The sequence below is a fragment of the Rhipicephalus microplus genome, chromosome 2, assembly GCF_043290135.1.
Source record: "Rhipicephalus microplus isolate Deutch F79 chromosome 2, USDA_Rmic, whole genome shotgun sequence".
Lineage (NCBI taxonomy): Eukaryota > Metazoa > Arthropoda > Arachnida > Ixodida > Ixodidae > Rhipicephalus > Rhipicephalus microplus.
Genome location: NC_134701.1, coordinates 221,122,353 through 221,136,227, shown reverse-complemented (window position 1 = coordinate 221,136,227; position 13,875 = coordinate 221,122,353). Strand labels below are relative to the sequence as shown.

General features: G+C 42.7%; 1 protein-coding gene across 1 annotated transcript in view; it reads left to right on the top strand.

Annotated features, from left to right (window-relative positions):
- Window positions 1-13,875, top strand: part of LOC119186595 (cell adhesion molecule Dscam1) — a 350,150-nt gene that overhangs the window by 225,951 nt on the left and 110,324 nt on the right. The window contains exons 17-18 of the mRNA XM_075885810.1: window positions 1,009-1,246; window positions 3,274-3,372. Coding sequence (XP_075741925.1) covers window positions 1,009-1,246; window positions 3,274-3,372 — 337 coding nt within the window. The remainder of the gene's footprint in view (window positions 1-1,008; window positions 1,247-3,273; window positions 3,373-13,875) is intronic.

Sequence of the window (13,875 nt, the reverse complement as noted above, 5' to 3'; positions counted from 1 at the left end):
CGTCATGTCAGGTTAACGTCAGTTGCAGCTAGGTGTCACCTGCCGAAGTTGACTTATGTAGCAATGCCCAAAGCTACCATCCTCGTGAGCATCAGCGCTTCATATCAGCTTATCATTTCTGGTGTTGGTAATGTTCATGTTGAGGTTGGCACCGTTACGTGCCTGTAAACAGCTGCTAATGTAAACCATATACAGCTCTAAAACATCTCTGGGTTCATTTCTTAGCGCCATTTCATGACGTTTCGCTCAATAAAAATTTAAAATACATTCGACTTCCATGCGGATGCTTCGCACAACCTTGATTTCTAAGGTACGTGCTGTCTGCCCATTTTTGGGTGGGCAATGCATATCTTCAATGTTCTGACGTGGATAAAGGAAGTCTAGAGGTAGCAGACCACGAAGTCAAAATAAGCCAATTAATATTTATTTTCTTATTATATACAGTTTTGAGACACCGATGTGCCCATACGCTTGGATAGTTTTTGTTCAACGGTACTTTTTGACGATTTCTCATCATAGGAGCTAAAATAGGTCATAAGAGTTAAAATACTGATTTAGCTTTATCATATTTATTATCATTATCATCAGCCAGGATGCGCCTACGGCGGTACAAAGGCGTATCCCACATTCCGCTATAAAACTTGGTCCTGTGGCTGCAGCGCCATTGTTATACCCGCGAGCTTTGTCACATCTGCCCACCCAACTGTCTTTCTGTACTTGAAGTCTCAGTTCACGTGGCTGTTATCTGCACGAATTATTGGTATCTGAAAAGACAAATGAATGAATGTATAAATAAATTATTTTTTTCTGTAATATGATGGACGTGGCAAAAAAGAATCAGACTAAATGTTGTTGTGATTAGCACCAACCTGACATTTACGAGGCGCGCGCGTGCATATACCATTGTGCTCCTTTGTGTAAGCTGACGATCGTATCCTGTGTTCATGGTTGTTGGTGCATAGGTTAGTAACGACAGAACCGTCTTTTTATTTTATTTTTTTTTTTCAGCCGCCCCCAAACTTTTCGGCACACGGACGGATCCGCGGCTATTACGTCGGCTACAAGCCAGTCGGATCGGGCGAGTCATTTGTCTACAAAACAATTGATGTCCTGGATGGCTTCATTCCAGAAATAAGCATCAACAACCTGAAGCGTTCCACTAAGTACAGCGTGATCGTGCAGGCGTTCAACGGCAAAGGCGCCGGGCCCCCATCTGCCGAAATCACTGCTCAAACTTTCGAACATGGTGAACAAAAGGCAGACATCTGCCACTTTGCTTCTGTCTATAAAAAGTTTTTACGTTAAATAATGAAAATTGAATCATTGGCAATAACGCTCTCATTTGGGCTGCTTGGTGTATACTTGGAACACAATGCGCAGCTGGAAGTTTACACCCGGCCTGTGTACATCTGTTGCTCAGTAATGTCTTTAGCGCAGCCATTTATTACGTTCAATAATGGTTTTAATAAGCATGAATCAGACCAATCGTTGTTCGTGAGAGTGGTTAAACGAGCGCTTGCGTGACGGCGCGCGCTATTATCTTTCAGGCAGTCAATTATATTGAGCTGCCTCCGCATGTATGGAGACAGTACATTGAAGTCCCGTTGAAGTTAGCATGCGCTATCGAATAAAATGCAATTAAAAGCACATTCTAAATAATAAATCATAATAATATCTGGAATTTGACGTCCCGAACTACGCTATTATTTCAAGATAAGCAGTGGACACTCAGATCCATGCTCAGAGAATTTTTATAGGAGCCCCTGTAATACTGTCATTCTTGCCTTATGATGACAAATAAAAACCTGAGGTTAACCGTGTCTGCGTTTACAGCGCACTAAATCCTTCTTGACGAAAACTTGCTGTTGCATTTTGGGAGAACTCCTTGATTGATTGATTGATTGATTGATTGATTTGTGGGGTTTATCGTCCCAAAACCACCATGTGATTATGAGAGACGCCGTAGTGGAAGGGCTCCGGAAATTTTGACCACCTGGGGTTCTCTAACGTGCACCCAAATCTGAGTACACTGGCCTACAACATTTCCGCCTCCATCGGAAATGCAGTCGCCACAGCCGGGATTCGAACCCGCGACCTGCGGGTCAGCAGCCCTTAGCCACTAGACCACCGTGGCGGGGCCGGGAGAACTCCTTTAAAGCAGCGTTTGGCTTATTATTATTGCTATGTTGGCACGCCTATTACAGTGGCCAAACGATTAATCGTTAAATGATACAGACATCCTAAAAAGATGACGTTCGTTCACGAAGGCTCATTTTTTTGGGTGTGTGAAAGCATTTTTATAAGGAGAATGCTACAAACGGGGGGTCGTCTTCTTTCCCTTTCTTAACCCTCCGCCGGCACCTTGCGGGGTTTTCACAGAACTTATTTGCAATACGTCTGTCCATGTGCTTCAGGTGGTAGATCAATTCACCCTTGCTGTGTCGATTGCTAGCTTCTTGGTTAGCTCAATTGGTAGAGCGACCACACAAGAAAGGTGTTGGTCGCGGGTTCGAACACGAAGAAGGACGGCCTGTTAGGCAATAAGAAGCTTTTTTTTCTGAGAAATTCTTATGCATTTCCTTGTGGATTCGTGCTACAAAGGGGTGGTTGGCTTCTCTCCATTCTCATAATAAGTTTACGTGCATTTTTGAGACACGTTTGATGCCTTTTTGCTGAATGACTATGTTTATTGTATAAAAGATAAATGTAGTATTAACATCCTGTTTCTTAATTCTTGCTGACAAGTGGCCTGTGACAAACGAAGTTGGACGTTTTTGCACAAAAATAAATTCATTGTTGTGATCGTTTGTTATGATGGTGCACTTAAAGTAGCAAGTACAACGCGCTTGTTTTCAAATGTTAAAAACAACTTGAAATCTTAGTCCCCGTAAACAAATAGATGGCTACCGCCATATTTTTGGTCTATTTGTCTGGTTGAGGAAAACTTGGCAGTTCAATGAAAATTTCCATACTTCGTGCAACCATTCTGCAATTTATTGAAAGAAACAAGAATAGTACTTCTAGTATCATATAATGAAAAGCTGTTTTGAGATACCATTAGTTCATAATGCTTACATCTGCTACAATTATAACACGATATACTTTATTTGTTGCTAGCATGAGGCATAAGCATCCACGTATAGTATTTTATTTTGAGCCACCAATAATTGAACAAGTTTAATGAGTCAGTCCTCCACTGTATTTGCTCCTTAATTTCGCAAACAAACGCTCTTCTTAACTGGCTTTTTTTCTTTTGGATGAATGACGACACAGATCCTCCTCTTCCCCCTGTGATCCACGTAGTGTCTACATCCACAAGTGCTGTGACGGTGTCTTGGGATGTGTCATCGAAAGAAGCAAAACCAATAACAGGTGTGTCTGCGTTTGTTTGTTTTTTTTGCCTCTTGCGTAAACGAGCTGTCATGTAGTTCTCAAACAAAGTTTGAAGAAGCCCATTTTAGGTTACATGGTGAACTATGACAGTAGAACATCGTCAGAGTGAATACAATTTAATTGAACGGTCGAGTAAAGTAACGACAAACGCGTGACTGAACTATGGTCAACACCATCTAATAGGCATTCATGTATGCCGTTTTATATCTTTACTGACATATTGAATACTTTGACAACAGGAAAAGTGACAAAAATACAAAAAGTTCCCAATACATTGGGAATAACAGAAACAGACATGGCATTGTAGAACCAGTTGGCACACTAAAAGAAAATAACTTAATCCAACTAACAGAAAATAAGGTCATGGACCGAATTTGGGACATGTGAGTTTTAACTGTATATAGGGCAGTAACTGTCACATAAATGAAAAGAATTTTGAGTCAATTAAAAAAAACATGTTGCACCTGGACATTGAACCTACAACTTCAGCAGAAAGAGACCTATGCTCTAGAACTAGAGATGTAACGATGGAGAAATTTCCATCCTCTTTAATAAATTTTTATATTTCTCTAGTGCTTTGGGTTGAACTTCTATCCACTTCATTTTCTTTTTTAACACGAAAGTGTTTCATACTGGGGTTCACTACGGCTTCGCAGACCTACTTTCGTCACAAAGTGACTTTGAAAAATATACACTAAAACACTGTAAATAAAAAAATTCGATGAAAAAAAATTGGGGGACCCTCAAGCTTCACCATTAGGCGTTGAACGCAATAGCGAAATCCGGCCCCTAGTAGGCCCTTCCACCGCTAAGTGCATAGTTATTGATATGTTTTGTTACACACACACACACACACACACACACACAACACACACACACACGCACGCACACACACGCACGCACACGAACGCGCGAGCACAAGCGCGACGTATATTACTGCAGTAACTGTGCATTGTGGCCACTTCCCTCTGCAAGAACGGCACTCTGCCGTAGTCGAGACACGTTTTTCACAATCTTTCACAGATGGTACACAGACACACACACACACACGCTCGCGCGTGCGCGAAAAAGTTTTTGGTCTAAAGCTAGAGTCACATAGCCTCCAAGATACAGGCCGCTGGCTTGCCATCTGGGAAGCATGAAGAGTCTCACAATACCTCACAGATGGTATAACATGATCTAGCATTTGCTGTTTGGTTTATCAATGCCTCTGGAAAGTCATGGCATGTTTTCCGCTAGATGGACATAGTCGTTCATATTTAGAGCTGTTTGAAAGTCCCTGTGTGTTTTTAGTGGTGATAACTGCACTATCCCGGCCTTTTTTGACGTATTTTGATGACCTCCCAAATGCACCTACAAATTGCCGAATGGGCTCGTTTTCGTCGTGACATATGTCGAACAAAATGCGCCAAGGAGACTCTTTCCACTACATGGCATTTATGTACTGTTTTTGCTCTATGACAGCTGCAAGTAACGTCGTGTCTTTGTGATAGAACGCCTACTTGCCGCGCGAACGGCCCGGGTTCGATTCTCAATGGGACCAGAAAGTTTTATTCTTTCTTTTATTTGCTTCTCTCTCAATTTTTCGCTCGCAACCAACTGCGCCGACGCCGACGGCCGAACTTTGCAACACTATCTCTATAACGCTATCGCGTTAATATCTGGCGCACAGAATCGAATTAGCAACTTCTCAATTCTCAGCGTGCGGTGTTAGCCACTACATTACAAAACGTACGTTGTCTATTGTGCTAACGGAAAGCCATTTATTTACCCCACACACTGTTTGGCAGTCCACAGAGCTTCGAAACTTCAGTGCGTTTTAGTTATCAGCGGCGAGATGGCACGACGACCTCGTGTTTGACGTGCTCTCAAGGTCGCTGCCCCTATAGTACCACGAAACATCGTCTCTTCTGCGCGCGCGTTTATCAGACACATAATTCGGGAAAGTACGAAGGTCACATTGCATGCTGCCACGGCCGCGTTTGCGAAAGGAGCGCACTGCTGACACACGACGCAGGAAGAATTGTGACAGTTGTTAGTCCGCTCTTGTTCTGTGCGTGCTTTCTCTTTGAGCATTGCGCTGGAAGTTCTTGAGCTGCTTGCCATTACTAACATGACTTTGCAATTTGTTACTGTTTCTGAAACAATCTGTAACAAACGCTCAATTACCTTTGTAAAGAGAAGTTTCACTTTCGTGTGATACTTATTCCTACCCAGGGAGATCAGCCACGTTTCTTTTTTTCATTTAGGTGATAATTGCAGTTGAAATATTCATGTGGGCAACCTTATACGTCCCTTAGATTGACTGTCGACCATATTCATTAAATTTTGTCTAGCATAAAAAGCAGATCTTAACCGATTCCACCTCTTTCATTGATAAAAATGAAATAGGCGTGACAAGAAGCTATGACGTCCTGCCCATGGCGGAGTGACCAGGGACATCACACGCGCAATAATTTTGACATAAAAGTCCTGTACCTATAAGAGAGTGCATTCGTGCGCTTTAAGTTTCTATTAGGGTAGACATGGTAATTTTCTACTGCAGCGCACTTCGATATACGATGGCAATACTTGTTCGTTTGCCTACGATAGATTGTCCCTAATAAATATTTGTCGCCACCTGCCATCAACAGTATCAAATCCTTGGGAACCACAAACCATTTGAACCATTTTTTCTGTTAGTACATTCCAGCGTCGATGAGTGATCAAGGTGTTCATCAACTCATGTGGAAAACTGTGTCGCTTCTCATCAACTCAGCGGCTGTAGGAAGTGTAAACAATTCGAAAATTCACCAAAAGCGCACCGAAACTTAAACAGGCTGAAGTATAAAGGACACATTGTCAAATTTTTGGTGCGTTTAATAAAAAGTTTCAAAAAGAACGTCAATCAAATGGCCCAACTCGACATCCTCTCGAGGTGTATATTGGTTTATTAAACTGGATTGTACAGCCGAGGATGACATAAATGCCTTTAAATTATTGCTTCGCTACGTCATGAAAGTTGGCAAACTTCACTTTGCGAAAGTGTACGTCGCACTTGCAAACTTCACGCGAGATGGGAATGTCGCCAGACTGAAACATGGTTCGGGAAGCTTTGTCTCGAGTCCTCGAGAACACAATCATGCTAGACAGGAAGTAGAAGTGCTTCCTAAAAGCTAGCCGCTTCCTGGCTGACCATCCTCTCTGTTCTATTATGCTAATCATCTTCCACTTCGTGCAAACATGCGCCATTCTTATTCAGTTAGAATTTGCTGTTCGACGTTGTCGCGCATGTCCATAAACAATAATAACATATTTCACACCGCCAACGAGCCACGCCGCGGTGGTCTAGTGGTCAAGGTACTCGGCTGCTGACCCGCAGGTCGCGGGATCGAATCTCGGCTTCGGCGGCTGCATTTTCGATGGAGGCGGACATGTTGTAGGCCCAAGTGCTCAGATTTGGGTACACGTTAAAGAACCTCTGGTGGTAAAAATTTCCGGAGCCCTCCACTACGGCGTCTCTTGTAATCATATGGTGGTTTTGGGACGGTAAACCCCACACATCAATCAATCACCGCCAACGTGATGTCAAAAAGAATACATAAACATCCCTGACTCCCATTCGGTGCATCCAAGTTCTTTGTAGACTTCTTGTTGGTGCTAAGTCTATATCGTACAAAACAATTCGCATTTTTCACAATATTTCAGGACATCGTTTCTTTCGCATGTCCTGAACTTTCTTGAATCAATGCTATTCTGGCATTCCCTTGAACACACAGGTCCACATCGACGCCGAAAAGAACGTGCGGTTGTTCAACAACTCGAATGCTCATACCGAGAGACGACCAGTAAACGTCATTGGTCTATTCGTTTTATTAGTGAAGCCTGAAGGCTGAACAAAAACAGCAATGAAACGTCGTGCATCTGCTCTATGAATAGAAGAAATAAAAAATTCATTTTAGTGCACATGGCAGAGCGATTGCAATCTATACTATACACCTCTTATATCGCATACATATCCAACACATAAATCACCTCACAGAAATATTTACCCCGCCTACCAAGAACGTCAGGGGAGTGATCCATGCTCCACAAACACTGTATGTATGTCGCCTTTTACCAGGATTGCGGCACCAACCAGCTCATTTAACGCACCCTACACCATTGTTCATCTATGCTTACGCTCACTAAAATCAAGTCGAGGCACATCCGCAACACTTCCACTTGAATGCTCTATTGACGTTTGCGTAGAGGCAAACTGTGCAAACACTCGCTTACACAGACTGAGCGGACAGCGGTCCAGATCATTCATTATACATGGATAAGCACTGGTCATTTAGAGGGCCAGTGTTCGGCGAATAAAGAAAATGGCTGTGCCATCTAGGGCCTATATGTGCCTACTGCACTGTTCATGGTTTCCTATGTGCATTATTCATGCTAATTCACAGCTGCACGGCGCTGCCGCAGTCCGCGATGAGAAGTGGGAAATGGACCAGCAAATACAAGGCGCACGTAAAAATGCAGACGCCCACGCCTAGCTTAGGCGTTGATGTTTCCCTTGAGCCATCCGTCTACGAAGCTGTACGTTCTCGGGAACCATAAGGCGCACCGGTTACTGTATGCATATATAGCTCGAATATTATAGGCTGCGCGCCAAGGTAGAAAAGCCATGTATGAAAGATGCGGTCACGCTAGCCCGACTATCTATTGGCATGCGCTTGCGCGCGCCGAGTACATTTTTACAGGAAAGGCAGGTCCGCTGTTAGGGCGCGCCACTCAAGCCAGGTTTCCGTATCGTCAATGAAGCGGGACGCTTATACGATTTGGTAAGGCGGGCTTACACACCATATGCTTGCCTGTAGGTTTCTTCGATGTTTCTGCTGATTCATAAAATATTCAGCTAACGTTGTTGGAAAAGTGGATGCGCTCAAGTAGGAAGCAGTGCACGAGTGAAATCCGCTGCGAGAAAGCTATTCCCAGGGTTGAAGAAGTGTTCGTGCTCTTGTGCGTTTATTTAATGAGCTTGCCAAGCCTCCAAGAAAAATAATAATACAGCTCTCTGTATAGGGACTACAGGCGGGATAGATAGCAAATAACTTTGGGAAACAATTTTATTATGACAATTTTTTTATTTTCGACTTGTCCAGCTTTCCGTTACTGAGTTAGAAAGCGTTGTCCTGCTGAGCTTGCGAGTATTTAAAATTTAGTATTTTTAATTCTTCTGCCAAAGTCGACAACAGATTTGACTTACGCCAGAGAGTTATATCACACGATGTTCTTGCACTGAAACCTATTTAGAAAATAGCTAACCACTCATCCTATGAATATACGTGAACGAAGCTTTGTATAGGCGCAGGGCTTCTCAATCATTCAACGCCATTTTACAAACAACGTCTCTGGTATGTATTCATGTCATATAATTCTTATATGGTTAGCACATATTCTCGCTTGCTTATAAAAAGACGCTAGCAGCACTAGCAGGTTTCGTCTGTTGCGAAACATATGCTGTCTTACTTTCAAGTAATTAGAGGGCGCCAGAGCTACTTTTCGTAAGAATACTAAACAAGATCACAAGGTTATCCCGGGCAGGTGACCATCAATTTTCGCCTTCTCTATCATCGTTTTAATTTCACTGGAAACATTCGGTCGAATAATGTGATAGACAAGAGATACACGTGGCACCGCACGACTTGGTACATCGCAGTAACCACGCCACCGCACCTCTCCTCGTACTCCATTGGCCTTTTCCTTTTCCTAAATCGTAAACGAGGTAGAAAACTCTATGCTAGGCTGGTTACGCTTGCAGAATATTAATTCCCCCTCGACATCGAAAAGAGAACGAATTATGGTGAATCTGTGTGTCATCCCATCACGTCACGTATCACCAAACTTGGTGTGTGTGGAGCTAGCAAGACGGCCGCGAGCGCATCATGAAAGGCCCAATATACTCCAATGTCAAACGCCACCTATAAAAGACGGTGTGTAAATGTGCGAAATTACTACAGCGTTACTTCAAGGCACTCAATATTTTACTGAACAAAAATAATGAAAGGACTGTTGAATTTTTGTGTTATATTAACTCATCATAACTGAGTTGTAATATAATATCTCTATACCCCGAAGTCCTGGATATTTGCTTTAAACATGAATAGAATAAAACATCAGGCTCTGAATAAAATGAAAATTCATTGTTCGTTATGTTCATTTTGGGCGAAGAAAAAGTCTGCGTTTCACGTTGCTTCCAGGAAGCTGCATGTCGCACGGCTCGTCGAACGTGGCAGTGATTTCGGAAAAGAGATCATATGCAACGGTACACTGCAGAATGAAGTTGAATTAACACAACTTTATCATTCACAAGGTTCAATTCATCCGAAGCCTCATATATCTCGCTCATTTTTAGCCTCTCCTTGATGCAAATGACAAAAGGAGTGGTGTACTCAATTGCGTACGTAGCCTTTCAAAGGTTTAGTATCCTTAATGCTAACGACATCAAATGCAAAGTGTCAAGCACGCATTTTTTAAACTAAGAGCACTAGTCTCCCCTGAAGCCCAGGTCACAATCCATCCACGCAAGCAAGAAGATAGACGCGCGTCGTGTTCACTTCTGACCAAACCCGTCTATATAGGCACAGGCTTTTGCCATTCATTCATTCATAAAACTGTATTAGTGTACTGAAGCCCGGTCTTTTCAGATCGAGGCGGGCCTCGTCCACGTCGGTATCGTCAGGCCGAGCCTTGTGCGTCATTGTGAACCTTCTGGACTGCCCATAGCTAATCTTGATAAGACGCGTTTCGCACAAAACTGCTTTGGAATTAACGAAGCGTCCATCAATATTTAGTGAATCAACTGCAATTTTAAATGCGAAGCGTTTCTTGGCGACCTTCGGTGACATTAAGCGTATCTATCTATCTATCTATCTATCTATCTATCTATCTATCTATCTATCTATCTATCTATCTATCTATCTATCTATCTATCTATCTATCTATCTATCTATCTATCTATCTATCTATCTATCTATCTATCTATCTATCTATCTATCTATCTATCTGTCTGTCTGTCTATCTATCTATCTATCTATCTATCTATCTATCTATCTATCTATCTATCTATCTATCTATCTATCCGCCTACGACATTTAGCTCTCCTGGTAATTTCGATAATGGTACCAATACCAAACTTGGTATGTCATAGCATGACTGTATTACGAGCATAACTGACTAGTCATAACATAAAAATAATGATGTGTATGTCATGAGTGTCATGATTTAAATTTCACGGTCTTGCTGCTCTTGCGGTGGTTTCGTTCCCATTACATGTTGCAAAACTGGTATGGCCTGACATGACTGCATGGGGAACACAAGTGACGTAGCCTAACATGAAAATCATGACATGCGTGTCACGTAACATCACGACTACACGCCACACTTATGATGCGCTTGCGGCCGTTTCGCTTGCGTCACATTACCAAATTTGGTATTACAGTACGTGAATGGATGGCGAAGGTATGATACTGGTGCAAAGATGATAAACATGAGATGCGTGGCATGTAACACCATGACTATATACGCCATACTGATACTGCGCTCGCGGCCGTTTCACTGGCTTCACATATGCCAAATTTGGTATTCCGTCATGCCATCGGATCACCAAGGTGCATGATAATCATGAGATGCGTGTCATGTGAGAACGTGACTACATGCCATATAGTCGAGGCACCAATACATTTCGACGTGACGCGGTGCGTGTGCTCGCCGGCGTTCATTTCGTCGTGTCAAGCCGGCGTTGCCACGCCAGGCAACGGTCCTGCCATATACTTGCCGGTGCGCGCCCCACTGCGTTGCTTTGACGCATGCGCGTTTCAGCGCATCCAGCGTCCCTCCTTCACTAAAAATGGAGAGGCAGTGTTGTCTGAGTAACGTATCGGCGCGAAATGCCGAAATGCAGCATGTCGCATTTCGCGCCGGTTGCCATCGGGCTGCGACGATGGACGCTGGTCGCGACTGGCGTCAGACTATAGAGTGCTCGCGTTTTGCTAACGCTGCGTCACTGTGCCCAGCGCGCGCGCGCGTCAACGCTACATTGGAGTATATTGGGCCCTTCATGATGCGCTCGCAGCCGTTTTGCTAGCTCCACGTGTACCAAATTTGGTGTAACGTGACGTCGATGGATGACGAAATATATAACCGGTGCAGTCAAGATAATCCTGACACGCGTGTCGTGTAAAAACCTGACAACATACCACGCTCATAGCATGCTCGTGGCCGTTTCGCTGGCGCCACATATAACAAAATTGTTATTACGAGAGGTGAATAGATAATGAAGGTAAACGACACATCCAAACATGATAATCAAGACGCGAAAGTCATGTGCGGCATCATTTAAATGCACCTCGTAACGTTGTGCTGATTGTTAAGTGACATATCAACATTTCACATTCGTGCTTCGCATATCATCGATTCCCAGAGTACGTGAGATCTGCCATTATTTTTTGTAAGAGCGAATGGATTTCTTTGTCGAATGTTCAACGGCGTGCGCGTACCAGCCGGTGTTATCTCTCCGCTCTCAATTCCTCTCCCATAGCAACAGTTGCGAGTGCGCACTCTTATACCCGCAACCAGGTTTCGCACAAAGCGAATTGCATATCGAGCGGTTCGTTTCTTGTTTTCAACTCAATACTAAGGGCTCAGTCATAATTCTTTATTGTGAATGGCCACGGCATCAATAAAGTGCACTTATATTTACCGACGTGTAGAGGGTGCTTCATTAATCGTAGAATAACGAATAACGACCTATGGAATGCTTCCCTACTTTATAACTTTATTTATTTATTTATTTATTTATTTATTTGTTTGTTTGTATATTTATTTATTTGCAATACTACCAGTCTCTACTGACACTATAGCAGGAGGACACACTGTACAGGTGATATGATTGCTCATCATAGTAACAAACCAGCAATACAGAAATTTAGGGTAACATCAGCTTGACACTTCGTGCAAGAGCAATATATACAAAACATCGCATATTAACAAAATATGATGATTTCTGGTGTAGCGGCTGTCCCACAAATGTCTTGTAGTAATCGACCCAAGAAAGTTCAAAAATGATCTAAAAGTGCCACTCTGTGAGCTTTAGCTGGGACTGTGATGCGCAGACCTGCCAAGTCTTACTACCCCTTCCGCCACACATGAATCGAAGCGCCTTCGTCGGTGTTTGCCGTGGCTCCACGTAGACGATAAGAAGTGAACGGCATTCAAAACAGGCCAGCTTCTTAGATTATGGGAAATAGTCACGTCACGCAGTTTTGATGAGACACAGAGGCTGCATGTAGAAAACGCTCGCAGATTAGAAGAGCACCATGCATTGCACTTGTGGTTGAAAATAAGCAGTCCTTTCAGTGGTAGCGGAACTAGTAAGAAGGTATTGTCCACAAAAATGAGCAACAATAGAAGTAGGCTGCGCTAAGTTTGGTGTTGAAAAGCGAGAATGACCGAACTCTAATTTAGTCTTAGATGTGTAAAAAAAATGAAGACGACAACTTTTTTTTCTTTGCTACAAGCGATTTTTTCTGTGTGTAGCTCGACTTGTAAAGATTCTTGCACGTCTGCGTCCTAAACCTGCAGACTACTTCTGAAAGTTGCCCTGAATAAGCAGGGCATGTGCACCATCTAGAGTTAGCGAGTACACTCAAATGCAACCTGGGAGGATCAATAGGCTGACGCCATAGTTATTGATACAAAGGAGCAGTTACTAAGGCGTTACAAAGAGGGCGCCCACTCCCAAGGGTGGAAGGAGCGCTTTTAATAAAAAAATATAGTGCGAAAAATTACGCTTGAGGCATTTACAATGTTGAAAGAATAGTTGGCTTATGATTGGGGCACTGATAATTATTGGAAATATATTGTTTTGACTTCCAAATTAACAATAATATTCCTGCCTGTCGACTTATAATCTATATTGTAGAGAGTGGTTGTGACTGAGTGGAAGCAATGAGTAGAATTGAAACTGTAGTATCTATTTTCCAGTGAGCACTATGACAGAACTATGAGAGTCCGTTGGCGCAAGCAATATTCAAACACACAAAACGTAGAGATATCTACGGGTCTTCTTTCTAATTATAGGCAGTAAAGCTTTTTTTCTTCATATAGATAAAATATTAGCAATCATTGCGCTAACACATTCGGAAGACATTTTTCTCAAGCAGGAAGCTTTCATGCTATCAAACTTCCTTGATTTTTTGTCCAAACCACCAACACAACTTGCATAAAAATGTGTAGCTTTGTTAAAGTGAAAAATTTTTTCGGAGCTTTGCATTGTACTGTGATGGTAGCTGAAAACTCAGCGCAGAGTTGACCATGTGTACTCGTAATTTTGTTGCTCTTATTTCGTCGATTCGCCGACGTAGTCCAGCAAAAAAAAGAGCTTTATTTTGACTCAGCAACTACGAAAATAACCTTTCGCCATTCAGCAATGGTCTAATATTATTTCAGATGGTAATG